The sequence below is a fragment of the Hippocampus zosterae genome, chromosome 17, assembly GCF_025434085.1.
Source record: "Hippocampus zosterae strain Florida chromosome 17, ASM2543408v3, whole genome shotgun sequence".
NCBI lineage: Eukaryota > Metazoa > Chordata > Actinopteri > Syngnathiformes > Syngnathidae > Hippocampus > Hippocampus zosterae.
The window spans coordinates 8,606,001-8,633,642 of NC_067467.1; the positions used below are offsets into that span (position 1 = coordinate 8,606,001).

Here is a 27,642-nt window from a genome sequence, read left to right on the forward strand (position 1 = left end):
CAGTGTGAGTGTGTGTGTGTGTCTCTAAGTGGGACAGGGTAGGGAGAAAGAAGCACTACTTACAAAATAGATGCGAGGAAATGCTTGTGCGGATGATAACGATTAGTCTTGCTAGCTTCGGCTATTGCCAACGCCGCTTGACAGGAATGCTTCTCTTCTGGGGATAAAAGGGAGCTCGACCGATACATGGGGGATGAGAATTATTATTATTTTTATTTTAACAATATCAAATAGTGGAGCAGTATCAATTTCTCAACTGGCACTCTCATCACATTAAACAAATAAAAATCATCTTTGGTTGCACAGACACACATTTTTTGCATATGATTTATTATCTTCACACAGGCAGAAAGATGCTTTTAGTGCCTATATATGATATTCTCCTCTATTTGGAGGGATTTGCGCAATTTTTGGTTAATGAAGATTTGATTTTGCTCCGGTCACTTTCAAAGAAAAGCGTTCCTTGCTTTTCCCCCCCCTGGGAGTCACTGGGCAGGCGTTGGCAGCGCCCCCAGCAGGCCGTTGGCGGTGGTGAAGAGGTTGATGGGGGAGGAGCCGTCCGTGATGAGGGTGGACTTGAGGCCGAGGGCCTGCAGCATTTTCACCTGCACACGAAATGAGCGGGGAGGTCACGTGACTGCAGCCGATGGCAACGCCCCGGCGAATTCACACAATGATGGCGGCGACGACGGCTATACCTGCAGCTCAGGTCCGGCACGCGCCATCTCGGCGAGCGTATCGCTGCCCAGGCTGCTGACGAGCTGGCGGAAGCGTTCGCTCTCGATGTTGGCGATTTGTTCCTGCTTTTCCACCTCCAGTTGGTCCATCTTCTTCCTGTAGCTCAGCTCCTGCTCACGAGCCTTGGCCAGCCGATCAAGCTCCGCCTCCTGGAAGCAAATGCTTGTCTGAGCGGGAATCGCCGTTTTGACGACTGTTTGCGCACCGCGAGATGTCTGACAATTGATCAACAAAGCACAGGGCTCGGAAACGGGATGTTGGCTACTGGGCTTAGTGTCACAGCATCGTCGACAGGTTGCAACAGAGACTGGAGGAGTCACAGAAAGGCGTCTGTGGAAACGTTCATGTGTCAAACACCTCTTGGGCAGGTGACGTACCGCCTCGATGCGCTGAGCCTCGGCCTTCAGTCTGGCCTCGTGGACGGCCGCCTCGCCCTGGATGCGAGCCGCCTCGGCTCGGGACTGGGCTTCAGCTTTGGCTGCGCCGGTGCTCTCCACGGCGGCACTGGCACACAATGCAGGCGGGACAAAAAAAAAAAAATGAGAACGCGGACGGGCGGCGGGAAAGGAGTGACGGCGAGAGCTAGAAGAAGGCACCTGAGGGCCTCCAGCTCCAGGAGCTCCTTCCTGGCTCGCTCGGCCTCCGCCTGGTCGGTGATCTTCTGCCGCTCCAGCTTCCCGCGAGCTTCCTGCTCCAGACGTTCGGCTTCATGCCTGTGAGCGTTCATCAAAGTTGACTTCATCACTTTGAAAATGATTCCCCCGACTCCAAAAAGTGTGTTTCTGCTCATCTATCTATGCCGGTGACGTAAAGCGAAAGGGTGCTGGGGAGCAATTCTGGTCACCTGGCGGCGGCCTCCTGGGAGTTGGTGGTGATCTCGATGGCCAATTGGACGCTTTTCTGCAAAGCGTCGCGCGTGCGCTGGTCAACGGGTTCCACTGACTGGATATCCACGCTGCTGATGACCAGTCGGTTCTGGTGGAAGCGGAGACTGGACCGCACCGCCAGCTTCTCGTCAAAGCCAAACACGGCCGAGCAGATGATGCGATTGGAGTTCTGACAAAAGGGGAAGCGGAACGTTGGTCGGGACAATGCCCAAACCGTCCGCCTCGTCGCGTCACGACCGCTTTGACATCGTCTCGGTATTATATCGCGTTATGAATATTGAGTGGGATTTGAGTGAGGATTGAAAGAGAAAAGAGGAAATGGTTATGTAAGAGTCGGAGTCCAGTACAGGACAAGAGTAGCGAGCCAGCCAGGCAGCAATCCGTTGTCGTGCGTGGCCAGGAGGGAGGGAAGTCAGGAAGAGCCGATGCTGTGCCAAATTAAATCGAGTGCAAATGAACGCCCCCTTGTGGTAATGAAAGCCAATTACAAACATTTGAGGCGGTGGCCTTGTGGCAGATTTTCCCTCATTCGCCATCCTCCAGCAAGACCGCCGCTTCCCTCGAGGCTATCTGACTTGTAAAGAGAGCGCGACACGAAGGCGCAAACACGAAGCGGAACCGGACCTTGTGGAAGTCGTCAAACTGCACTGAGGCCACGGCACCGCGAACCCGCGACGCGATCGCCTTGCAGGCGTCGCCCACAAAGTCCGGCACCGAGAAGAGAGAGGCAGCCTCTTCGGGATCCACGGGCGGCTTCACATCAAAGTGCCTGATGGGATGACAGCGGCACGTTACGCACACATATACACACACACACACACACACACGCACACACGCGTACCAGTTGTAGGAGAGTTGCAACTGCAGCCTGGCGTGGTCGGCGGTTTCTATGGTGATGATGTCAGTGAAGAAGTCGGGTCCGAGCAGAAGGCAGACGGCCTTGATGACGTTGCTCCGTTTGGGCCGGTCGCCGGACAGCGACAGGACGGTGAACTGCTCGTCAGGCCCCAGCATGACACGCTCGGGTCCGAAGACCACGCGGGCCCTCTTCGCCCGGTAGTCATAGACCTGAACGGCGGCGTTGTGTGGGACCCTGAAGGAGACCACCATGGTCTTGTCCCGAGGTTTGCCCTCCGGTTCCTCGCTCGGGGTCCTTCTACGGTTGGAGCGGTCGGCCAGCGGGTCCTTGGAGGACGCCAGCAGGGCCTCCACGTTGGCGGGGAGCTCTTTGGACCAGAGTTCCTCATCTTGGGTCAGCATGTACGTCTGTCCGATCATGGCGCGCACCTGACACGCGATGAGTCATGTGGGTGAGCGGACGGCTGCATGCAACATCGGGTTCTCACACGCAGCAGCTTCAAATTGTCCGGGTGAGCCCAAACCTTTTGAAGGCTAACGCGGTCTTGCACATTTTCAATTTTCAAAAACCCCCGAGCGCCAACTGGCAGACCGAGAAGAAATTTCTGAACCAATTATGTTGCGTTCTTATCTCTTAACAGTTCAGGATTTGTGTCCGAACATTTCGCCTGCTTCAAGAACGTTTCATTCAAAATGTTCGAAGATTTGTTTCAAAGATTTTAGGATTGCTTATAAGCAGGTTTAGCGCAACATTTTTTTGGGGGGGGTGGGGGAGGTGTTGGACAATTTGAAACTCAGCGAGGTCTCTCAACATTTCATTAATTATCATAATTGTGGTCGATTAATTTGACCCGATTAATCACTTATTTGTTGCACTTGTAATTTCCTGACATTTTTTGTTGGAGGGGGGAGGGTTACCTTTCCGCTCTTGATATCCCTGACGTAGATTCCCTCGTGCTCGTCCAGCGGGATGGCCTGGCGCCTGAGCACCACCTCCACCTGGGAGGGGGGCACATACTCGATAGGTCCTCGCAGCATCCAGCGGTCGCCGGGGCGTCGGAGGACGGCGCTGTGACGGATACGCTTGCTGCGATCGCCCTCTTCCTCTTCGGGCTCCGCCTCCTCGCGCTGACAGAGAGAACGGGGCAGGGGCCGGAGGAGGGCGGAGACCAGGGTTAGCGAGCTGATGGGTGGGGAAGGGAGGCGGGGCGGGGAGCATAAGGGGGAGGACTGGAGAAGCAGGGAGGAAAATGATGAGCGGGAGGGTCGTGTGACATGCAGGAGGGGGAGAAGAAGGTGGGGGTGCGAACACCTCAGACAGGAAAGTCACCCTCGTTTCGCTGCCAGTGAACTTTTTTTTGATTGCACAAAATACCTCAGCCGCACGTTTACGCTTTTGCTTTTGAGGCGAGACAACTGAGATGTCGTCCTACAAACACAACATGGCCGCTTTGAGCATCGAGACGAGACGGCGGGCGACCCCGAAGTGGCGGGGGGGGGGCCCGATGGTGCTGACCTTTGTGTTGGGGCTTACCTCTTGGGTGTCAGTGAAGGCCTCAATGGCTCTCAGGACAAGGCCCTCCTCTTCAGACAAGACAAACACATCCTGAATTCCTTTATCCAGACGCTCGCCCGGCTGCAGGAAGAACGAGCGCTCCCCCTGGTGGACATGATAAAAACAGCAAGACTTCTGTTGTATGGATTTATTGCAATTTTTTTTCAACTGACTTTCAAACCACACAGTTGAAATGACAGCCTGCTTCCCACTATAGATCCATGAATTAGAGCCCAGAAAATGACTCCATCTTGGCCAACCCTCCCGACTCACCTTGACAACCCTTTTCTGACCCAGCTGAGGTTTCCCGTCGGGTCCGACCGGGTCCAGGATGACGCAATACTGGCGCGTGCTGAGTGTGGTGACGTTGACCACGCCCACCACTTCCTCCGACACCGAGGGCACGTGAGCCTCGCGGTCCTCTTTGGTCACCAGCCACTCTTCGCCTGTGCGACGCTCGTGACCCCCCGCGTCGCGGAAAAGTCGAAGGGCGCGCACGTGCAGCGCTTTCTGAAAGACGGGCGGAGGCCACACTGTCAGATGCATGCTGAATTAAATGTTATACTTAACATTGTAATGTTGTATTTTATAATTAACCGTGTTAACTTCTATTACACATCCTGCTGTCTTTCAGAGTGGGTGCAAGTTCGTTGTGTGCAAGATTGTGGTTGTCCTGTGGTTCAGAAATGAAGATGCAAAACAGATATCAAGAGAGGGCCACACTTTTCTTTTCTTTCAAATACGAAAAACCAATGACAATGAATATTGTTTAACATAACCATATTAGGAATACCGTATTGGCCCGAATATAAGACGGCCCTGATTATAAGACGACCCCCTCTTTTTCAAGACTCAAGTTTAAAAAAGACTTTTTGAACACCAAATTAATTTTAAATAAGAAATCACAGTACATCTGAAACAAATGATTCAATATATTTGAGAGAAAAAGCATGTTATTTTTGCTTCATTCAAATCTTAATATTTGAACATTTAAATATGTAAACAAAAGTGTAATCACATTCGTAAATGAATGGCTTCTGATTTTTGAAATGTAAATGACATCTTAACTTCTCAGCTGCCGGTTAACCAGGCCTATCTTGGACCCACTTTTCTCCAGATTGTCGCGACGTTTCTCCATTTTCTGTTATCTCTTCTATTATTTTCTTCTCTTTGCCTTCTTAGCGCTATTTTTTATTTTTCTTCTATGTGCTACCACTATTTTTATTCTTCGTGACAGGGATTCGCTTTGGCCTGAGGAGTCGGGGTCAGCATTCTCTTCAATGATATCTGGCGCCATCTAGCGTCGTGAATGGGTATAATGTCTAGACCCCGAATATAAGACGACCCCCACTTTTTCTTATTTCAATGCAAAAACACTGACTCATATTCGGGCCAATACGGTACATTTAGGTTTTGTTTTTCCCTTCGATCTCTCCCTAGAAGAAAAAACGGCCCGCGTCCCACCGTTTGGGGAGCCGGCTCTATCACAGATCTGTAAATGGTGTTTCTCCATCAGCTGGACCTGAAATAAATCTCATCATTGAGCAAATACTTTCCTTGTCTTGGTTTCCCTGGATAAGACACTGCTAACTTTGAGAATGCAGGAAATCACACCTTGTCTGTCAGGATGAAGGCGTTGACAATGTCGATAACCTCCTCGTGAGCACCAGGAAGGTACGCGCCCACCTTGCTGACCAGCCACTCTTCACCTGAACAATACACGCACGCCAAGTCAGGTTTTGGAAAGCAAAAGGGCCACGTGGTAGCCAATTAGAAGCCGCCACAAACAAACAGGAAGTGCGGCAGAAGGAAGGAGGCGTGTCCCACCCGTAACGCGGTGCTTGCCCTCGCGGTCGACGCCCTCTTTACGTGCTCGCAGTCGTATGGCCTGGTTCTCGCCGATCACCGTGGCCTTGATGGTTTCCAGGACAATCACCTCCTTTCTCGGAATGTACGTGCCTGACGAGAAGGATGAAGAAAATGATGCTGACGATGCCCGTTAAGATGTCAACAGTCATCAACAGAGCTCAAGCGCGATCCATTGTTCCAACGTCGCAGAGATGATCAAATGTGCATTTTAGTCCTTGGGTAGCTGGAAATGATGATCGTGAACACAGTCCGTCTGCAATCGCTACAAAAGGATTTGCAAACTATAAAGACCTCCTCTTAGAGGGATTCGGGAGTAGAGAATGTTGAACAACTGCAAACACAAGGCTGCTATCGCCATCGTGCGGCAGCCTGTGGGGGCCTTTACGAAAACCTGCGTATGCCGGCGCTCACCGGGCCCCTCGAAGAGCCACTCGTCTCCCGCCACGCGCTGTTCTCCATTGTCCAGAAAGTCGAGCAGCGCCTGCAGACGGAGGGCTGTGTCTGGATAAACCACCTGCAGGGGGGTCACGTCCTGAAAACAAGCAAACAAACTTGTTACACCCGTGTGTAACTACCCGTTTCGGATTTTTCTCACTAGCTAAGCTTTTGCAGCACAAGTCGGATTTTTGGATCTGACCATTTCTGAGCAACATTTCATCTGAAAGCATTCGGGCCTTGTTGTGCACTCCCACCTGCTGGATCTCCTCCCCGGGGTAAAGCGGGAATGGATCCCGGGTGAGGCGGATTTCCAGGTCGGCGTGCCTGAGCTTGGCCTGGCCCGATCCGTCAAACAGAACATGGCCGTTGTCATCGCAGGCAACCGGGTTCACCACCACGCAGTAGTGGCGCGGGGGCACCATGATCATCCGAAAGGGCTCAAACATAAGAACCCTGCACGGGTCACGTGATGTTAGAAAATGCATGGGTGTGGCGTACCACCACGTGGGCGCGGCCGCCGACCTTTCATTGTCCTGGCGGTAATAGGTCTGCGGTCCAATCTCTACGCGGGCGATGTTGGTGTTCTGGTCCAGCACGTGGATGTAGTGGTGAGGCGGAATCCGGATGATGGACGCATCCACCGGGACGTCCGTCTCGAACGCGCGACTTGCAGCCTTCTTGGACATCACGCCAACAACGGGCAAAAGACCTGATGATGTCATCAGTCATGAGGACACTCGCGAATGGATGCAAAGTTGCCAGGAAATTCCCATGGGAATTTAAGACAGCCGTTTGGTCATTTTGGGAATACTCAAAGTCGGAAGCCTTTCGTGGGAATTTGATGTCAAGGTGCAACACTACATTCCGGCATTCACGGAAGCTCTTTGTTCCAGCCTAAGCAGACATTGAGACCAACTACATGCCTCTCTTTGCCCACATGCAAGGTCATACCAGTACTCTTTTACATGGTAGCAGGTTTGACCCACATTTCCAAAGTGGAATTTAGCAACCCTTTGCCATGATGTCAACAGCTACGCAATCAGTCAAGAAAGTGACCAGGCTTACAAATGGATTTTTTGTGTGTCTTGGGTGTTGGTAGGAATGTGGCGAGATTGGTAACCTCAGACACACCCATGTGCATGCATGGTCACACACAGATACACAACCATCCATCAACAGAACTGTTTTATTCTCACGAGCATTGTGGTCATGCACGGGACTATCCCAGTTGTCTCCCGGCAGTAGGCAGGGTACACCCTGAAATGCCAGCCAAGTAAACGCAGGGCATACATAGACAAACAACTATTCCAACACACGCACGCACTCAGACACAGGACATTGATGCTGAAGATTGAGGAGTGGCCAATTGACAGCCAGGCTATGGGACTTGAACTTTAAACGGACATGCCCACTCACCGCCAGATAAACAGTCAACACTAGGAAGTAAATCGGAAGACTGAAGTCGATCACAAATTACCCTAACGTAGACCAAAGTTAGATTTTCTTCTGTGACGACCACTGAAATAGAGTAGCCCTCATCGAAGATCAAGTCTATGATGCAGTCAAGGGGCGGAACCTTATCAAATTATATGTCGACGGCAGCCAATTACAGAGCGACCACTGACACAAATTGCAGATAAATTCAAGCATAACATTCCTCCTCCTGCAGAGCACATTGATTAACAGCGTCGTGACAAATATACACGGAACAATTCATTTACTTTTCAACTTTCTCACACGCGCACAAAACTGATTAGCGTGTTTTTGTCCACGCCTTCTTCCGGGTTGGCGATTGACCCAAACAACAATTCATTTCATTAGATATATTCCAATTTCACGTAGGCGCCGAAACTATGACAGTTATACTTAGTCGATTTGGAAACAACATAAATTAATCTCACTGGAAAAGTCTGAGTCACAGTCATGACGTCATTCAAAACATTCGACAGCCGCAGCCACCCACAAATCAAAGGCCAACTCTGCCCAAAGGTTACTTTTTGCTCGCCAAAAGTAAGCCAAATGACACTTTGGCTTCCATTTCTTCACTACTTGACATTCGCCAGTATTTTAGTACATCGAGGGGAAACAACCTGTCAGAACAAAGTTGACACGTCGACATTTGATTTGTTTCGAGGTTCCCCGGTCCTTCTCACCTTTCCTCGCTCGTTTTCTTCCTTTCGGCGTTCGAGTTGCCAGAGGCGGCGATGCAGACAGGAGGCACGCAGGTGAGCACACGGGAACAAAATTGAGAAGCGTTTAGTGGGCGGGGCCCGCTGCTCACATACCGGAAACGCAATGCGGAAGCTCACGTGACTTCCCAGATTGGAAGGCGGGCTGGGAGTCCGGTTTTATAAATTTATCCCTTTCTAGGACAGCGGTCACTACATTGGCCGGCTATTCAAAAGTTGCTGTCATCTTATACGGACGAATGTTAAAAAACATATATACAAAAAAAAATTATCCTGATACAGTATCGGTGATCATAATTATGAGGCTACATACAAATATATTCATCCATCCGTTATCTGAATATCCATACCTATCGCTATCTCTCACTCTTTAGATATACTGATCTATCTATAGATACAGAGAGATTTTGATATCTACATAGATAGATATCTATATCGCTATAAATAGCGACTCCATCTCACCTGCAATGTCGAGCCATCGGGCCTTGTGGTTTCCAGTCCGCATCCTGCGGGTCAAACTGGAAAATTGTTTTTGTAGAGTGGTCAGAAGGAAGGGGGAGGACATTACCGAAACCAGCGGGTGTGAAATTGCACAGTGAAGCACGGTGCTCTGAGCTTGCACATGGGGGTTCAATATATCATATTCAATATGGCCGAGCTTCTTGGCCGATACCTTGCGGAGGAAATCATTTTTCGTCACTTGTATCTGCCATCTTGTTCTTTCTCTTGTTATTAGAGATAGATTAACCAATCACTAAATGAGATGAATAAGTGAAAACATTTCAATGAAAGGAAACAACAAAACAGATGAATTTCAGGAACAAATATTCTGGGACAATTGACGGTACAAGTGCTGCAGTGCTCCCTTGAGCCATACTTTGTGGACCCTGACATTAACGACAAGATGCACGCCAGTTGGAATAATAATAATCTTTTCTTTGAATTAATTTGATGTATCAAAAGGAAAAAAAAAACGTGCAAGTACTATTGCACACGTGCACGAGCGGGACGGCCGAGGTCACATGACGGTCACGTGATCAAGGGCGGCGTGCAGAAAGACATCAGGAAATATAAACATGTTCATAATCTGTACAAAGACTTTGGTTGAATCAATCTGTGTCATATAAAGCTTAAATACTCCGATAAAATATACGTAGGCGCTTCCCTTTGAAAAATAGCAGCATCTTAACTCTTTAACGCAACAGGCAATGTTAAAGAAACATTAGCTGAGGGTAGACATCATCCACACGAAAGTGAAAGCACAAACATGCTAATGAAGAGCAAACAAGCTTTGCCATGCTAATTAACATATCGTACGGGGTTAGCCGCGCTGGGGACGAGCATGCTAATCATCATCACAGTGATTGATGGTGGCGAGTAAAGAGTTAAGACGACGCCTACGGAAAGGATCGAACCCGTCTGACACTCGACGACTGCGATTCCTTTCCAAATCGCTTGCGTCAGTCGGAAAGAACACTTTTGAAATGCTTGGACGGCAGGAGGACGTCTTTTCCCCGTTTGTTGTCATTTTTTTCCAGTGTTTTCTTCCACAAATCACTCGCATCATTTTTGACAACAGGAAAACAAACCAATGCCACGGGGAAGGGACCACATCTACGGCTTTGAGGTTTTATGTCCTACGTGCACTCCTGGTTTCTGTGCCAACGTTTTGCTCCAATAAACACTTGCGTGTTCATCATATGGACCCGGACGTGATGTCACGCTTAAGGTACGGAATGAAAAGTGGCTGTCGAGTTCCTACTCCTGTCAGCACTTCCCAATAAAAGCGGTTCCACCGTGTTGATTAAGTGCTGGTGTTTGAGGTCATGTCACTTCCTGTGCTTTTTTTTTTTTTTTTTTTTGCTTGAACGGCGCCTTCAGTCCAACATGGCGTCCAGCTGGTCGGCTAGGTCATCAAACATGTTCCCGATGTCATCCAGGATGTTTCCTGCTGACTTGACTGTATTGGCTCTGCTGGGAGCAAAGCCCAAGACATAAAAAAAAGACAAATAAAAGAGGCCGATTAAACAAACCACACATTGGCTGGCTTACGAATCACTACCGATCCTCTTGATTAGACCAGGCAGACATTTTGTAGTGTTGTTGGAAGCTGTGGTGAGGAGACATGATGCCCACCCTCATTGTAGCTAGTGTAGATGGGAGTATGAAAGTTCCCGGACTCACCCGTCACCCTGGTCCCGGTCCAGGATCAGCTTCCTCTCGACGGCCTTGAGGGCCGCCGCCAGAGATGTGCTGGTCTCATCCAGTCTCTGCTGGACAACCTCCGTACCACCTGGATTTCCCGAAGCCTGGACTCTGGCGGCCACCGGTGAGGATGGGGCGGGGCTAAAATGGGCCGTCGCCGCCGGTGAAGGCCCGCGAGATGGAGACCAAGGTGGCGACGCGGCACCGAAGGCCAGGCTTTGGACCACGCTGACGCTAATCGCTGGAGACCCGAGTCCAGCTGTTTCAGAGAGAGAAAAAAATGAGTCACACGTCCCAAAACACATTTTCATCATGTTTGTAAACAACAGGCAGGGTGGAGAGCGCAACTGATGACCGCAGACCTCAAGTGAAAACAGCGTGCTATGTTGGGGGTTAGTTTCTATTTCCTTAAAGGGGAAATAAAATAAAATAAAATTTTTAAAAAATGATAATAATAAAAGGGAAATTTTTAACGCAGAGCGGCCCGGTGGTCGACTGGTTAGCACGTCGGCCTCACAAGAGGTGCGGGGTTTGATTCCGGCTCCGGCCTTCCTGTATTCATATTTTGTTTGTGTAAAAAGAATAAAACAGGTGCTGCGGTCAGACCAAACGTGAGCTGAAGCATTTCTGGTGGTCCGCAAAACGAAATCTTAAAAATGTATCACCTTGAAGGTTTCTCAAGTGTGAAGTGATGTTTCAAGTCAGTTTGAGTTTAACACAAGTTGAGGTAACGATCGATGATCCCATTTGCGTGCTCAGAGAGATGTCACGCCTGTGCCGTTAATTGAGCAAAAGACAAGTCAGCGAGATAGTCATTTTCAAATAAAACGAAGTGCTGAAATGTAAGTTAGGGCTTGCATTTTGTCCCCCTTTTGATCTATTTAGCGTGCGTACCGTCTTCTTTTGGACCAACACGTGACATTCAAGTCACAGCAGGTGAATGAATATGAGACTTCCTGTATTGCTCACAAGAGAGAAATTCTAATTCAAGTCATTTCCTGTTTTGTCAACGGCTCCAATGACACAAAAATCGTTGTTGGAGATGCTAATCTTCTTCCACTCCAAAACAATGCGTGACGTCATGGTCAATAAGTCTGACTTCTAGACTGCAGTAAACACCAGCAAGTCTAACGAATTCCAAGTCACTTGCGGTGAGAGACTTCCTGGTTGTAAGTGTGACCCTGGCAGAGATTTGGGAAGCGTGCCAAGAGTCAAGTTACCTTGCGCCGACAGCAGGCTATGCCGTACAGGTTTGGGGGCCACGAGCGGAGGTTTCGGGGACGGCAGAGGTTTGTCAGGGCCCCCCGTATCCATCCGCAAGCAGGATTCCTCCGGGTTCTTCTCGTTGCCGTCGGCCTCAGATTGAGTCAGGTCTTTGCAGGGGGATCCTTCGTCCTTGTCTTTGGGTTTGTGTCGCCGCTTGACCGTGTCCGATTCCTTCAGGTTGAATTCGGGGACCTCCGGGCTCTTGGCGGTGGCAGCTTTGTCGGACGCGGCCTCGGCTTTGGGAGGTCCCGGGGCCGCGGCTTTTGGCCTCTGCTTGATGGTCAAGTTTCCCTCCTCGGCAAAAGGGATGCACTCGCTGGAGCTGTTGTGAGGCGATTGCGAGCTTTTGACGTCAGATTCCTCCGTGTCCGACTTTCCGCCTTGGTCGGGCTCGTGCGCGCTCTGCGTCCTTCTCCTCACCCCCAGGGTCTCTTTGGTTTCAGTGGCAGGCGGCGCCTGTGGATCAGGGTCGCGTTTGGGATCCGGAGCGTTTGGAGTTTCTGCACTTGCTTCCAGGGAGGCCGCGATGCTCCTGACACTTCCCGGGCTGCCGGTCACCACGCTGCCGGACGACGACGATGACACGGAACCGCCGTCGGTCACGATGCTGCCCAACGACACAGCTCGGATGTCGGAACCCGGGTCGCCGCCGCCAGATGACGATGCGGTGCTGCTGTCGCTCAACTCGCCACTGGTTGTGCTGCTCACCGAGCTTAGTCTCTTGGGAGGCGGCGGCGGGGGTCCTTTTTTCCGCGCTCGTACGGCGAAAGACTGACTGCGGCCCACGTGGACGCTCTTCTCCAGACCAGACTGCATCCGGGCTGCGTGAGCACGGCCGTGTTTGCGGCTCATGGTGGCGTACGAAGGAACGTTTCCAGAAGGACGTGCCGGCTCCTCATCGTCCTCGTCGGGTTCTCCGTCTGATAGAGCGTAGCGGTTTAGACTGTAGGTTCGTTTCTTGGGGGGCACCAGAGTCCGGCCCTGCTCCTGGGGTCCGGCGGACGAGTCGCCGGATCCGCAGTGAGAGTGCAAGTAGCTGAAGCCCTTCAAAGCCGGTGAGCCGTGAGGAGATGAGCCGTGAGAGCGGGACATTTTGGGTTTGGCGGGGACGGCGGGGTACTTGAAGACAGTCGCCGTTCCCAGGGGGACCAGCTTGTGGACCGGCCTCTGGTCCCAGCCCTCCGGGACGTTCCTGTCCCTGGCAGGGCTGCCGTCCAGGCTCTCTTGGGACAGTCTGTGGGCGTTGACGGAGACAGCGGGGGGTTCCTGAGAACGTCCGGAGCCTCGGGATTGAGCGTCCACGCCGTCCCGGCCGTGGGACGGTGCCGTTGCAGTCCTGACGTCCTCCGAGTCGGCATAGTGGCCCGACATGGCCGACTGCAGCTCCACGCTCAGTTCGCTGTCCTGGAAGGTCATCATGGTCTTCGGAGTGCGGGGGGACGAGCGCTCCCCGCCGGCGTCCGGCGGCTCGATGGCGACCACGTGCAGCGCGCCCGGAGCTTTGCGCCGCAACGTTCCCTGGCCGGACTCGGCCTGAACGATGGCCCGGTGGATGTCGCACAGCTTCTTCACTGCCAACATCAACTTCTTCTGGTGGCCTGCGGGCAAAATGCATGCGGTCAAGACGGGAAAAGCGTATGCCTCACGGCGCGAGGGGCCTCACCCAGTTTTGTGATGCCGATCTCTTGTAGGTCTTCCCACGTCAGGTCTTTGACGATGCCAATGCTGTCGTAGCCGTTTTCCGAGAGTCTTTTCAGGTACTGCGGGAGGCCGATGGCGCCGAGCCACTCGCCGAGCTCCGACTGCAACGCAAGCGCACTCGGGTCACGCTTGATACTTTGCGGCAGGTTTTCGGGGCCGTTATTTGGACTCTCCTCACCGGCATGTACTCCGGAAGCCACTCAGGAATGTTCAACTTGTTGATCTCCATCGAGATTTTCTTACGGTGTCCCGGTTTGGTCACGCCGATGGCAGTCAGATCCTGAGAGCCGGTTATTGACACGTCAATAGCAGTCATGAACTAGTTCCTATCTTGACAGATCAGTAAGAATATTGAACTAGTAACGCATCTGAAGTGTCCGTGACCAGTGTGTAACGTCATGGATTGCAGAACAAGCGTAACCTCTCCCTCGTACAAAACTCAACCGATAAAACAGGAAAGACTTTGTAAACCTCAGGCGTCATCCTGCTGATGGTGGGGACATCGTAACCAGCAGTGATGAAGTTCCCCGCGTATTGCTCCAACTGGAAGTCACTCAGCCACTCGAAGATGGCCTCGGAATCCTCAAACGTAACAAAGGTATACCAAAAACCGCTTTTTTCGTCCTCATCAACATTATCATCGTCATAATCGTACTCGGTATAATTTGTTACCTTGCCGTCCAGCAGCTGCTGAGGACGAAAAAACTGCTGCTGGGTCAAGGTCTGCTCAGCCACTGGCCTGCGGGATGCAACAGAACCTGCACGCAGGGCAGCAAAATGTGACAAGAGGGTAAAAGAACACAGTGCAGCCATAGGAAAGGATCACGTGAAGACCCACGGGGTGAAGCGGAGCGGCAGGAAGACAAGGAGGAAAAGGAGAACGAGGAGGATGAGGAAGAAAAAGAGCACGAAGAACCAGATCGAGAGAGAGTGGAAGGAGAATGTGAAGAGAAGAAAGAAGCGAAGAAGGAGGATGAGGAGAACAAAGAGTGCGCCTGAGGCCGGTGGGGAACCTGCGTGGTGCTGAGGCTGCTTGCTCAGGTGCGAAGCTCCACATTCAGCAGCAGGGGGCGCTGCCTGCAAACGCAAACGCAAGTTGAAAGCCATCCCGCTGCTACGACGACGACGATGACGATGTTGATGATGATGATGATGATGTTGAGCCAAGGGTGTGCGTGTGTACCTTGTTTTCATGGTGACCAGCGGCAGCAGCGGCGGCGGCAATGCCGTTGTGTGCGTGGCTTAGCGTGTTGTTGTTGTTGAGCGTGTTGTTGTTGCTTTCGGTGCTCTGGCCGCTCCCGGCACTGCGCGTGCTGCCCACGCTCTCGCTACTCCCCACACTGCTGCGGTCTCCTGTTTGGTGCACAACACACTGAGTTCCCAAAGACTGAGGTGCGGTCACATGACCTACTAGACCAGAACGGCAACTTCATGTCAGCGCAACTAAAACAGCACGCTTGTGATCAACCATTGATCAGCCAGTTTTCTGGAATGGCTCATCGTGTATGACAATTGGTGGCCCAAAAGCCAGAGAGGGTCAGGTCACGTGCAAGAAGACAGCACTGCCATGTATGTAACACTCTAAGTACAGTTTTCTGTTTTTTGTTTTTCTTTTGTGCAATGTAGTGCTGTCTTTTCATTTTTCATTCACATACCCACGAAGGTGTAAATAACAATGTAGGTTAAAGGTCATCTAAAATATAGTTCAGAACAGCACTCCAGAGCACACTGTTCTGTCGACAACATGACGAAGCAATCGGACAGCCTTAACCGTTCGAAATGACCTAAAAGGTGGTCAAGCTGGACGGAGGTGGCGGAACGGTTGCCGCTACGGCTGCATGCGTACCTGCGGCTGGGGCGGGAGGGGCACACAGGGAGTAGGAGTCGTCGCCGTGAGGGGATAAGTTGAGGCCGCCGGACAGGGCGGCTCTGGACCGGCGTCGAGCGGGCAGGGAGGCGTGCCGTGAGATGTTGCCCCCTACAGGGCAACATGAGGAAATGCAGTGGGGGAGGCCAATCACACTTGACGCACATTTTTTTTGACATGGGAAAAATCTCATAATAAATATAATGCAGATCATCGTTTGCGCCCTTTCAAAACAATTTAATTTTATTTTTAGGGCTTTTGACAGTATGAAGGCAAGCCTCCATAAACAATTTGGAAAAAAATGTTTTTGACCATTTATGGTCTTTTGACCTTCACTCATCGTTGGTAGGGTGGACTGTATCAATTTTCTGTACCAGTTAGTGTGCTGTGAGATTTTTCTGGTGTCAAATATGTGCCGTAGCTCAGTTGTGTTTGGGAAACACTACTGTTGTGAGGTCAAAGGTGATGAGGTCATGCAGGAAGTGCGCGGAATGATTGGAACAATGCGCTTGGTGTGCGGGTCAATCACGTGATCGCACGGTGTGATGACATCGTCATCCGCGGGACTCACCGGCACGCCGGCTGATGACCTCGACGATGGAAGGCGGGAAGAAGCCCACGCGGTCCGTCCCCCGCTGGCTGTCGTGGATGTGACCTTTCCAGCGCCCGTCGGCATGCTGCTCCAAAACCTGGCGCCACAACGTTAGCTTAGCATCTGTACTAGCACGCCAGCTTTGACCTCTACTTACAAGTTCGTCAACACGCAAGCCCTCACTTGCGTCATTGTTTGCTTCGTGTTGCGAGGCAAAATCGAAGTTATGAGTGTCTTTCGTCGGTTTGTTTTTTCAAAGAATTCTGTCGAGCCACAATTCCAAAGCAAGGTGTCATTTTTGCTGGTTCAGTATTGTGACATTTTTATCAATGATTCCATTTGTCACATTCAAGTTATTTCTGTGATCACTGCGGGTTTTTTGTCGATGTGTGTAAGTGACCGCTCCAGTCAAAGGAAAAGCAAACGGACCGGTTATGGCCATGCGATGCTGTGGCAGTTGGCCAAGGAGAGCCACATTCATACACTAACGTTCTAATCGGTTCCTGATGTCACTGGCTAGGCCACGCCCCTTAGAGGCACACACGGACTATTGTTGTTATAACTCAACTTGTACAGTCAGATGGAAAACAATGTTCACATGTCTTCCCATTGTCTTTTTGGACCCGAGTGCAAAAATAAATAAAATAAATAATATAGATAAATAAAACAACCAAACATAAACAAAAGCATTTATCTGCTATTTTTTTGGGGGGGGGGGGACAGTTCTCTTCAATTTGGATCAAATTGTCTCAGGACTGCTAGTAAGCTGAGCTTGCTCCGGAGAGCGGAGCAGTCGGCTCACCGTGATCACATCTCCGGCGCGGATGTTGAGGGCGGTGGGATCATGAAGGTTCCACAAGTCCTTCAGCGCTCGCACCTGCAGAACCCCTGTCGCGTCTGCAGGGCAAACGAGGATACAATGACCTCACAGTGACGTCACCATGACCGCAGCGCTCAACAGGTCAGATAACGTTCAAAGCAGGTTGACACAACACACTCGTCATAACACGAAGCAGCAATTCCTCCCTCCCCCCAATACACACACACACACACCTCTTAGCAGTTGCTTGATGTCACGACTGGCGTGTGAGGTTGTGAACTGGTTGACGATATCAAGTGCCGTCTGGTTGTACGTGTTTCGGATGTTCACGTCGACGCCGGCCTACACGGACACATACACCCATAAGCGCACACATCACAAACATGCGCACACACACAGAGTTGTGAGGAGCGTTTGAAGCAGCAGCAAAGTGGGTCAGGCCGCCTGCAGCCCGACAACTCCGCTTGAAAAAGAAACACGCAGGAAGAAAAGGAGTCGAAGTAGATGACGCGGCGCCAGCAGTGAGACACGTTAGCAAGCGGCCGTCACACAGTCGGCGGGTGGGCCGGCGAACTCACGTCAAGCAGCAGCCGCACCACCTCGGTCTTGCCGTAGAGGGCGGCCTCGTGCAGGGCGGTGCCCGACTTGGTGGTAGCATTGATGTCGATGCCCGCCTTCAGCAGCAACCTGCGCACACGCACGCGCAGAGCACACACTCGGCTTTTATTCTTTAGACAGAGCGAGCAGCCAGCATGTGTGAGGCAAATTAATTGATTCATTTCCTGCCTGAAATCAGGCGAGCGGCGGGATATACCAGGCACATAATGGCGACCAATGGAGCGGCCACCGGCACACGTAGCTAAAGAAGGGAGTGGTGGTCGGCGACGCACTCACCCGATGACGTCCTTGTGACCGTTGCGAGCGGCGAGATGCAGCGGTGTGGTGAAGGCCGAGTCGCTGGGCTCCTTGCGCTCTCCCTCCAACAGCGCCACCACCATGTTGCTACTCAAAAGCAGCTGGGCCACCTGACAGACATGCGACCGACCACAAGTTATTCGATACTCCTGACGCCTCAATCGCCGCGAAGGGATTTTGAGTGAAGAAACTATCTCGGTCCACTACATGGACTAACTCTCAAGGCACGGCTGTTGAATGACGAGCATTTTGCGGGCAATCGTATACACACACGCTGACCTTGTGGCGTCCGAACTCGCAGGCGAGGTCGAGCGGCGTCTTCTTGGCCTTGTTGACCAGGCATGGGTTGGACTGGTGCTGGAGGAGCATCTCCGACTGAAAGCGGCAGCAGAGGGATTTCTTTCAGTCGGGGAGCTTAGCGGTGCGTCGCACCAGCACGAGGCGACACTGGCTGGCTCACCACTTGGTAGTGTCCGTACTGCGCGGCGAGGTGGAGAGGGATGTGTCCGTCCAGCGAGATGCCGTTGACGGACGCTCCAGAGCGTAGCAGCATCAGGACCGACTCCGACTTTCCCTGCCACGCCGCGTAATGCAACGGACGCATGCCTGCAACAACCGCAAGCGGACGCAAGTGTGATTTTAGCTAAAGTGGATGAAGAGGAGGCGTGCGGTCTTACCATTGCTGTCCTTGACATCCACGACGGCCTGCGCGTCCAGCAGCGCCGCCAACAGCTCAGCGCTGCCCGTTAGGGCGGCGTGATGCAGCGCAGAGAAGCTGCCCAACAAAAACAAACCAAACAGCAAATCAGCCCTTCAAAACAAAAGTTGCCGTCTCACTTTCCACCATTCGCCTTCTAAGCTTTCTCTCTGGCGCTCGTCCTCCAACTCATCCATGCGCCTGCACACACACATGCACATGCGCAGGTACGGTGCACTTACACATGCACCTGGGACAAACTCACCGAAGTCATTGTTTCACTTCTGTTCATCGTTCATTTCATCAGTGTAGATAAATATACGAGTCACAAAAAAGTTACAACTATTTTGATCATGGATCAATAATTTCAAGACCTTGTTGAACTTCAATCCTGGCAAATTCATCCTCTCGACAGCAAGCATTCTGTCCTCTCAAGTCCTTCGAGAAAACAGACTGATAAGCTTTGCGTTTTGTCCAAAAGCGTTTGGAAGCATCTGCTTTTGATTTTGGAAAACGATTACCCGTTTTTGATGGACAAAAGCAGGAAGTGAATCATCAATTTATGTTTAATGTCTGCCCTGTTAGTTTCCAATCATGCCCTGTTTTGGAAGAAAGGGACAGAAATTAAATTGACTGCTTTCATCCGATTCATGAAAAACATGATCACAACTCGGACTGATTTTTAAAAAAGAATTGTTAGTTTCAGCCCTAAAGTGTGCTGTTCATCCCCACAAAAATCTCTCTGACTTGTTTCCTATTTTGAAATCCAAGCCAGGAAGCAGACACACCTTGAAAAGATTCCAGGTGGATTTTTTTAAGGTTTTTTTTGGACTGGAAGACGAGTGACATGCACTCACATGCACACGTTAAAACATGTTACAAGAGCTCCATACATAATGAGTCAATAACAACACCGTAGAGGTCAACATATAAATGATACTGAGTGATGTCATAAGTGCAAGAGTGTGTTAGTGTGTGTGTGTGCGTGCGTGCAGCCGCGTGGACCCGGCGCAGCCAAGGACATGTGACCTGACAGGACAAAAGGCGCTGTTGCATAACATCACCATTCATGCGGCCACGGCAACAAAGTCGGCCGCTGGCTAAAGTGCCACTAATAGCGCGCGCGCGCGCACACACCCACACACACACACACACACACAATCATCTGTGAAAATCCCGCTCAGTGTATGATTGGGGGAGGAACGGGCGAACGTGTTTCGCCCATCAGCAAGCAATGCCTGATACACTTTGGCCAGGCCCCGCCCCTTCAGGTGCATTGTCAAATGCAAGCCATCTAATTGGATGGAAGAGCTGAGGGAAAAGTGAGGTTAAGGGGATGGGGGTAAACGGTGAGCTGTTGTCATGCAGACCCTTGAGGAATGTGTCTCGGTCACCACGGTGATACGTGCAGCTGGCGAGCGCTTGTCTTTTTGGTCGATAGGCCGGCCGCTTGATAAACGCAGCCACTTCGCTCGTTAATCATTCAATCCTCCTCCCCAATTCCGAGCTAGCTAGGCTTTACTTCTTTGAACCGCTTGCAAGAGAAGATTTTGTCACAGTGCTTTTCATCCGCGCAGACAACACATCCTCCTTTCCCGACAGACTCGGCGGAGGCATACTTCTCCAGATAAGCAGGCTTCGACCCATTTTTTTTTCAGGGCCTTTTCTACAGCTTGAATTAGGTCTTCCTTTGGGTGATGTGACTTTAGAGGGGGTGAATTCTCTCCAAGTCTTCACTTATTTCCAAGGCGATTGTTTAAGTACTCGAACCACGTCTTCAACACTGTTCTATGTTGACCGGCGCGGTTCTTTGCATATTCTGTCGCTCACGCTGTCAAGGAGTTGCAACGTCTTTACTTCTCCCCCTGCCTTCACTTTGTTCCGGAAAGCTTTTATGTCCTTTATTTTGCTCTCCAGGAATGCTGTCTGATCAGGTGGAATCCATCTTTCCCAGTCCTTCAGGCTTGCAAGTGCACCACGGACAAGCCTCCTCAACTTCTTCCAGCTGTAGTCATCGGTGTCTTTATTGATCGCAATGATGGGTGCTTGCATGCGTTCTGTCACGGGTCATCCCTGCTTCTTTTGATTGCAGTGATTACTTCCTCTTCACCATCTCTTTGCGACAAATTGGATTGAACTGCTTTCCGGACTTCAACCAGTTTTGCGTCACACTCCGCCTTGTCTTTTCAAGCTCATCCTGCTGGTGCTTCTCGAGCTTCACTTTTATTTAATTTCACTTTTTCTTGACCACAAGGCCTGGAACTCATTTTTTTCCTTACACTTTATCCCCCCCCCCACAATTTTGCTGCTGTAGACTGCAAAGTTCCCCAGTGTGGGCCAAATAAACGTTATCTAAAATCCAGTCTTGAAACCCTCATTGAAAAAAAATGAAATGCTAACTTGAGTTTGGAACCAGACTATGGTCTTGAATGACAACAAAGTCCACCCCCACAAGACAAACGGCCTGATGGGTATGGGTATGGGTAGACAGACGGACTTTGGTGCAGACGCACGTGTGTGTGTGTGAGTGTGTACAATTACCCGTCTGCGTCTTGATAGTTGATGTTGAGTCTCTTTGTGGATCCTAAAAGTTCTGCAAAAACAAAAGCCATGAGAAAAGCAAAGTCAATCTTCTGGAACTCAAACACAACACAAGGGCGACCAATCAAGAGGAACAGCGGCAATGCAGATGAAGTTTACAGGGAGAAAAAAGAAAAAAAAAAAGAAGAAAAAAAAATATGCTGGCGCGCACGCACGTTGAGAAAGGAGCGTGCGGCGCTCCCTACGGTAATGCGCTCGTGTTGGTTTGATAAGCATGACCCGCTTTTCCTAATGAACCCCCAAAACAACAGCGCGCTCTCTTCCTCCTCTTCATCAAAGATGGCTTGCGTGCAATCGTGCTCCACTCTGCCACCATGTTTTCTTCTTTCTCTTCTTCTTCTAATCACTCCGATCAGTCTCTTCATTGAGCATTTAAGCTCCGCCCTCACGAGAGCAAGTGTGTGTGTGTGTGTGTGTGTGGGGGGGGTTCATGTCATTGAAATGTTTTTCACACATCTTTAAGTTCTACCGGGTTCTACCAGGCTCAGCAGCATCTTTTACAAAGTTCATTCTAATGAATAAATAAAGACGTAATTCGATGACCTTTCCCCAGGCTGATTCTGATATCCGTCAATAAGCTGATAAACAGTCTTTGAAATGTGTTCAAAGTGTGTGCGAGTGATCAAACTATCAATTTGACATGGCGGTAGTGTGTGGAATGTACCCCTTCCCCCTCCCGTTGAGTTATTCTAGGTTGACTCTATTTTGAATTGTCTTTTATTTTGAAAGGTGTTTGCAGCACAAGGGTCGGGCAGTAGAAGAAGGAGCTTACACTGCGTGGCTTGCTCGTTCCCGCGCCTGCCTGCCTTCCTTCCTTCCTTCCTTCCTGCTGCTCGCAAGAAAAACTTGCACCACAAGAATGCAGAGGACTAAAATTAGAGGCGCACTTGGACCATCACGCTATCATTACAGTCTATGCTGGCAAAATGCTTCCAATCAAAACCCTTTCACACCTCCTTGGGTGTCGCACGAGTCGACCCGGTTGAGAGAGCTCATTTCAATGTCCGAAGCCAGGACCCCGTTTGGCCTGTGAAGCAAAACTCGCAAGTGGAGGAAAAAGCGCCGTCCATGTTGGCCAAGCTACACTCACAGCATTGTCCCCTGCTTCGAAAGGTTTGTTTGGACTGGGCGGCTTCATCATGCTTGCAATCATGACTGCCACAAAGCCTCCCTAAGAGCAGACTTTACCAACTCCTGGAGCCTCTCGGTACCTCCTGGCGCAGGGGTGGGGAACATTTGATGTTGAACAAGCGTTAGTTGTGCCCCGAAGTTGACATCCCTTGGCAGAATTGGTGAAATATTTGCCATTTTCGCATGACGTGGTTGAGGATGGAGCAGAATTCGCAGACCGTTTGGATGGGCCTCTTCAACTTTCAGATCTCGATAGGTCCCCAAAAACGTCCATTCGAAATCCCTTGGCAGTTATCGGCAGCGAATGACGATAACTGCAGGAAGCAAATCACCAAATTCTATCAACATTCCCATGCCGTGCTTATTTAGTCATTTCCAAATCAGACGAAATGACAACGTGGATGCACGCGCCGGTGAAGCCGGCGATTTTTAGTGGAGGAAAATATCCGGCTTCGCTGTATCACCCGCCCTCATCTAATGCCTACGAAACGCGTAAATGATTACCAAGACGTTCGAAATGATCTCCCGAGTAAGATTTCTTCTGATTGGACGCGTGCGTAGAAGCCTAAGCGACTCAGCAAAGTGGCGCACGGTCACGGGCGCAACCCGCTCCTGACCCCGACGGCGTATGTCAGCCGCCTCCTCTCGCAAACCTTCAACACGTGCTATCCGCGACGCTATTGTTCCCCGCCGACAGGAAGCTCCCAATCACGGAGCACTTCCTGCTTTGCTTGCGCCCCTCTTGGACACCATCTAACCACCTTCCTTTCGTTTGATGTTCCAGACTCACTTACCCGCACCTCGACAGGACTCACATTCGAAACTGGAAAATCTCCTCCTTGAACGTGTGGGAAGGAAGGAGGACAGCTCGCCACTTGGGCCATACTACAGAGCTGCTGAAGCTAGCAAACAGACACCGGCGTTGTGGAATGTCTCACTTGCATGCTGACGTTTGACCACACACACACACACACACACTAGCATGTGACCTCCATCCTATGTTCCCCTTCCTGTCAAGTTGTCATCTCTCCTCATCAAATTCTTTTTCCACCAAAGCAAAATTCCAAACTCCGCATAGACAATGCAAGGTGTCAACACCAACACGATGACATCATCACCTACTCACACAATGTGCCGCAGACACACTTAACACACACTGACACACACACACACTTGCGCGCACACTAAAGCGAATATATTCGCAGACGCACACTCACGCGCGCGCAAACCAACACGGGCAAGCACGTACACGTGCACGGACACGCTCACATATGCGCGCGTACGCACACGGAGATGGATGAGGTCGTGTGAGCAGCGATGCGTACATGTAAAGCCTTGAAAGCGGCCTAGGACAAGACAAAGCGTGTACGGGCGGGCGGAGGGCGACGTCATGGGCGAGCACCCCCCAGGGCAAGGAGGAGACGAGCAAGGCACCACGGGACGAGCGACAGCGTCGCACTTGCTCAGTGTCATCGTTAGTCCAACGCTTCTACTACAAGTCCAGCAACAATCCCCAAAAAGTGTCAATTGAATCTTGGGAGCCACAAAATGCCCGTTCCGCAAACATGCGGGTGAGAAAATGGAGCGTTCTCAATGTTTCTCCAGATGGGGCGCTACAACATCCAGGAAGGAAATTCATCTTGTACATTTGGGTTTGGTATGCAAGTTCTCCATGTAATTGCCCCAATTTCTTTAAACTGTCCCGGCGTCGCGTGTGGAGAGGACGTGGACCCGGACCGAGGAGCCCCGGACCCCCCTTAACTCCCCCCGCTGCCTGCGTGGGAGGGGATCTTTGTTCATTCTCTCTCAGCCAACACGAAAAGAATGTCAGCGAGAGACGAGTGGCGACACGTCACCATCAGCGCAGCCCGATGCCATTCCCGCAAGCGAACCAGCTAACATGTTGACAGAAGTGAAGCGAACCCTTAGAGGCGGAGCTAATTGAGGAGAACGTCCAATGAGAACGCTGGATCAAGACGACGGTGCAGTGAACGGCAACTGAAAAAAGTCGTAAATGTTTGGAATTACGCGGAAGCTCGCTCACATGATGAGATCCTCCAGTGGCCACAGGACAGTGACGGTAATGAAATTAAAACAATTTCCGCAGATGACGTCTTACTCTGCTTCAAGTCTGGTATGGAGGATCTCAATGCGTCACCCGAACGTTTGACTTGTTTCTTGCCGTTTGAGACACAAATAAAGCCGGCCAGAGTATTGCATGAATGTTTATCGCTCGACACCGAGAAAGAACTGGATGACAGATGATGCCAAAACAAACAAACAAACAAAGAAGTGACATGACCGGCGCCCTTTTAGGAAGGCGTCCTCAACCTTCTCCAACGCTAGTCTTCATTAATTGTTCTTTTTGGGCTTGTCTCCAAATGCCGGCGGCCAGAGCAATCTTGATGACCTCATTGCGCTTATTTGTGAGCTTGTTGCAACATATCTGTTTTGGTCCTGCTTTTTTCAAAGCTCGTGGGCTAACTTTTTGAAACATTATGTCAGAGACACAGGCGGAGGCATCTGATTTTCAAAAGAAAACTTCTTTGCCACCTAAGTGCGGCTCTCCTCACCACATTAAGGTGGCGATGACCAAACCTGAGGCCGCTTTTCCCTGGATTCCGCATCGAGAGACCGGGAGAGGAAATGCAGCGTGGTCATCTTGGAAGTGGAGTCTCTCCATCTGGATTCTCTTCTCAGGCTTTATTTGCATTTTTGTGATGCTTCCCTCACCCGGATGGGGGAGGGAGGTTTAGTTCAGGGGATGTCCTCCATCTTGACCAATTTTTGGCCTGTCAAGCACTTGAGACTAGTGAATGGACGCGAGCTCTTGAAAAGGGATGGGAGTGAATGAATTCAACTTTCAAGCTTCTTCAGCACTAATTTAGCGAGTGAAAATATTGCCCAAAGTTCAGGTGACGGCGTATCTGATAAAGTTAGCCGGAAAACTCCTCCCCCTGCCAGTCCTCCCTGATGCTAATTCCTTAATCCTGGCGGGGCGCCATCTGCGAGCCACGGGGGGATTCCGACTCCACTTGGACAACACACTTTGACATCATATTTGGGAATTTGGAATTACAGTTACAGTACGATGCTAAGGTGAAGGTTTCAACTTACTGCTCCTGCTGGTCTTCAGCTTGGCCAAAAGCTTGTGCGTGGATGATAGGTCGCCGCTCTTCACCGCCTGCAGGAGGTCCTGCTCCTTCCCCATCCTGCTCACGTCACAGCGGCGCCAACCGCCGTCGCCGTCGCCTTAGCGCGCCATCACGGCAAGACTCCAAAGCTTCAACGCTGAAATTTGATAATGACAATAAACATTTTTTTATTAAAAAAATGAAGTCAGCATTAGCCATGTTAGCTGCCTTCAACTATTGAAACGCTGCAATTGAAATCCCTGATTGACATTATGACGTAAATTGGATGTCATCAGTTGACCGCCATGATGTCATGGCATGAATGCATGATGTCATAGCGTTGAATGGACGTGAGGTCATGAAATCATCCATTGGACAATATGGCATCATTCTTTGGATGACAAAAAAAAATCATGCGCCATATGATGACATCATGCCAAGTGACAACGTTTTTTTACCCTCATCAGCTCACAAGTACGGATGCTGCTTGGTTATTATCAACGTTTTTGTATTAGCATTCGGATTGCAATTCACAAATTGCATTGACAGTTTTGCTGCCCTTTGCTGTAGCAGCGCTGAGCAGACGCAATCCATGTGAAGTTCCCACTTGACGTTTCGGAAGTATCTGAGCACCCTGATTGGCTCGTTGGACACAAATGCTATGTTGATCCAATAAATTCCGAACTTTCCGGCAGATGCCGTCGTCAAATTCTGCCAAGCTTGACAGCCAATAATCAGCTGACATATAGGCACTTGTGGTTCTGATGATTCCTCAATTGCAGTTGATCGCGGAGTGCAGGAACTTCCTATTGGCTGCATCAAACTTGTGGCGTCAACACGCATTTGTTTGGGGACGCTTTGACGCCGCAATTCCCAGCTGTTCACGTTTCATAAGCGCTGAGTTGAGTCGTGCGTCGAGTCAAGCCGACCCGTCATTCCCGTTAGCAGGCGTCAACGTTGCTCCATTTTTTTGTCCCGCTTTCTGGCACTGGAGCCTCCAGACAGTCGGCAAAGGAAAGACATCAAGTGCTTTGTGCTGCAAGAAGAGTCTTACGAGAAATATTCCACTCGAAGCTTCTGCTGCTTACACAAGCCACACACAAGGCACATTCTTCACCAGTGTCAACACTTCCAAGGGGAATTCGGCACCCACCAAGCACTTTTGCTTTGCTTGCACACACACACACACACATACATACACACACACGTTCTCATATTTTCATTTTTGTCTACGTGTTGAGTCCGTAAAGCGCATAGACCTGTATTTATGTTTGAGGTGATTGTGTCAAGATGATCAGCAAGCAGAGTTGGCTGGAAAGAGGACAGGGAGGAATGGGGGAGGGAGTGGTGGTGTTTTGGAGGTGGTGGGGGGGCGGTGTATCGTCCTAACCTAAGCGGACATGTCAGTGTGGGCACGTTGTAACAGTTCGAAGCGAGCTGGTGGACCAATAGTTTGGAAATGTTGTCGTCGCCTATTTTTTACGGGGAGTGCAAAGCAAGTTGTTCGTACCTTTTCAGCCGCCATGGGTCGGCTCAAGCCTCCCACAAGCCAGGCGACATTCCCGACGTGGATTCTCGTCAAAGTGTCGATCGTTCGCCGTTCCTCTCCCGCCAAACGCCACTCAACTTTCACCTTTCGCTCCACCGCCCAACTCACGACGAATTCAAGCTTGTTCGGGAACTTTTCCTTCGCCCGTGTGCCACTTGTTCGTCTTCTCCTTCTCGCTGGCAGAACCTCTCTCTCTCTCTCTCTCTCTCTCTCTCTCTCTCTCTCTCTCTCTCTCTCTCTCTCTCTCTCTCTCTCTCTCTCTCTCCCTCTCGCTCGACTGTCGCCGCCACTCGAGACGGGCATCAAGCTACACATTACGTCACATACCACATCCGTCCAGGACTTCAACATACAAACACAGACCGGAAATCGTTACTTCAGTGAAAACGGAACCGATTTTTGTGGGTCGTGAGCGTAACGCCCCTTGAAGCGCATGACACCTCTGAAATCGGACATAGATATGATCTGATCTTCTTATCCAGACGAGGCGTGCTGGAGCCTATCTCAGTTGTCTTCGGGCAGTAGGCGGGGGACACCCTGAACTGGCTGCCATCCAATCGCTGGTCATATTTAGACAAACTATCCACGCTCACAAGCACACCTAGAGACAATTTGGAGTGTTCCATTAAC

The 27,642-nt window shown here is 50.7% G+C and overlaps 2 protein-coding genes across 4 annotated transcripts; both read right to left on the bottom strand.

The window, feature by feature from the left end:
* Nucleotides 1-483: 483 nt before the first annotated feature.
* On the bottom strand, nt 484-8,652 carry mvp (major vault protein). Of its 2 annotated transcripts, none has more exons than XM_052048988.1 (15): nt 8,499-8,652; nt 6,600-7,054; nt 6,319-6,439; nt 5,866-5,997; nt 5,653-5,747; nt 4,312-4,548; nt 4,018-4,143; nt 3,402-3,611; nt 2,467-2,912; nt 2,250-2,394; nt 1,583-1,794; nt 1,335-1,451; nt 1,116-1,242; nt 699-887; nt 484-605 (listed from the first exon to the last, which is right to left on the bottom strand). In XM_052048988.1, exons 2-15 carry the CDS (start codon nt 7,029-7,031, stop codon nt 486-488), a joined length of 2,709 nt encoding a protein of 902 aa, XP_051904948.1. In that variant the 5' UTR covers nt 7,032-7,054; nt 8,499-8,652; the 3' UTR covers nt 484-485. The 2 variants fall into 2 exon arrangements, with proteins under 2 accessions (XP_051904948.1, XP_051904947.1); XM_052048987.1 differs by having other exon boundaries at nt 3,402-3,713.
* Nucleotides 8,653-9,342: 690 nt separating this feature from the next.
* On the bottom strand, nt 9,343-27,260 carry LOC127589721 (caskin-2-like). 2 transcript variants are annotated; one of them, XM_052048983.1, is made up of 21 exons: nt 26,974-27,260; nt 25,447-25,620; nt 21,139-21,190; nt 18,578-18,675; nt 18,361-18,506; nt 18,180-18,275; nt 17,880-18,010; nt 17,564-17,672; nt 17,219-17,327; nt 16,968-17,062; nt 16,145-16,262; nt 15,553-15,684; nt 14,890-15,059; nt 14,720-14,783; nt 14,379-14,464; nt 14,178-14,288; nt 13,885-13,986; nt 13,669-13,807; nt 11,960-13,603; nt 10,719-10,998; nt 9,343-10,508 (listed from the first exon to the last, which is right to left on the bottom strand). In XM_052048983.1, the coding sequence occupies exons 2-21, from the start codon at nt 25,538-25,540 to the stop codon at nt 10,412-10,414; spliced, it is 3,873 nt and encodes a 1,290-aa protein (XP_051904943.1). In that variant the 5' UTR covers nt 25,541-25,620; nt 26,974-27,260; the 3' UTR covers nt 9,343-10,411. The 2 variants fall into 2 exon arrangements, with proteins under 2 accessions (XP_051904943.1, XP_051904944.1); XM_052048984.1 differs by lacking the exon at nt 26,974-27,260 and having other exon boundaries at nt 9,343-10,505; nt 25,447-26,957.
* Between the last annotated feature and the right edge of the window lie 382 nt (nt 27,261-27,642).

What these genes read in the sequence shown, in the direction of transcription:
- mvp (XM_052048987.1), bottom strand. Translation starts at nt 7,031, where the DNA reads ATGTCCAAGAAGGCTGCAAGTCGCGCGTTCGAGACGGACGTCCCGGTG. An exon ending in CCGGGGAGGAGATCCAGCAG is followed by an intron (nt 6,440 to 6,599) that starts GTGGGAGTGCAC and finishes GCTTGTTTTCAG; the next exon opens with GACGTGACCCCCCTGCAGGT. An exon ending in GGGATATCAAGAGCGGAAAG is followed by an intron (nt 2,913 to 3,401) that starts GTAACCCTCCCC and finishes ATCGCGTGTCAG; the next exon opens with GTGCGCGCCATGATCGGACA.
- LOC127589721 (XM_052048983.1), bottom strand. Translation starts at nt 25,540, where the DNA reads ATGGGGAAGGAGCAGGACCTCCTGCAGGCGGTGAAGAGCGGCGACCTA. An exon ending in GGATGTCAAGGACAGCAATG is followed by an intron (nt 18,507 to 18,577) that starts GTAAGACCGCAC and finishes CGGTTGTTGCAG; the next exon opens with GCATGCGTCCGTTGCATTAC. An exon ending in AGCAGCTGCTGGACGGCAAG is followed by an intron (nt 14,289 to 14,378) that starts GTAACAAATTAT and finishes GTTACGTTTGAG; the next exon opens with GATTCCGAGGCCATCTTCGA.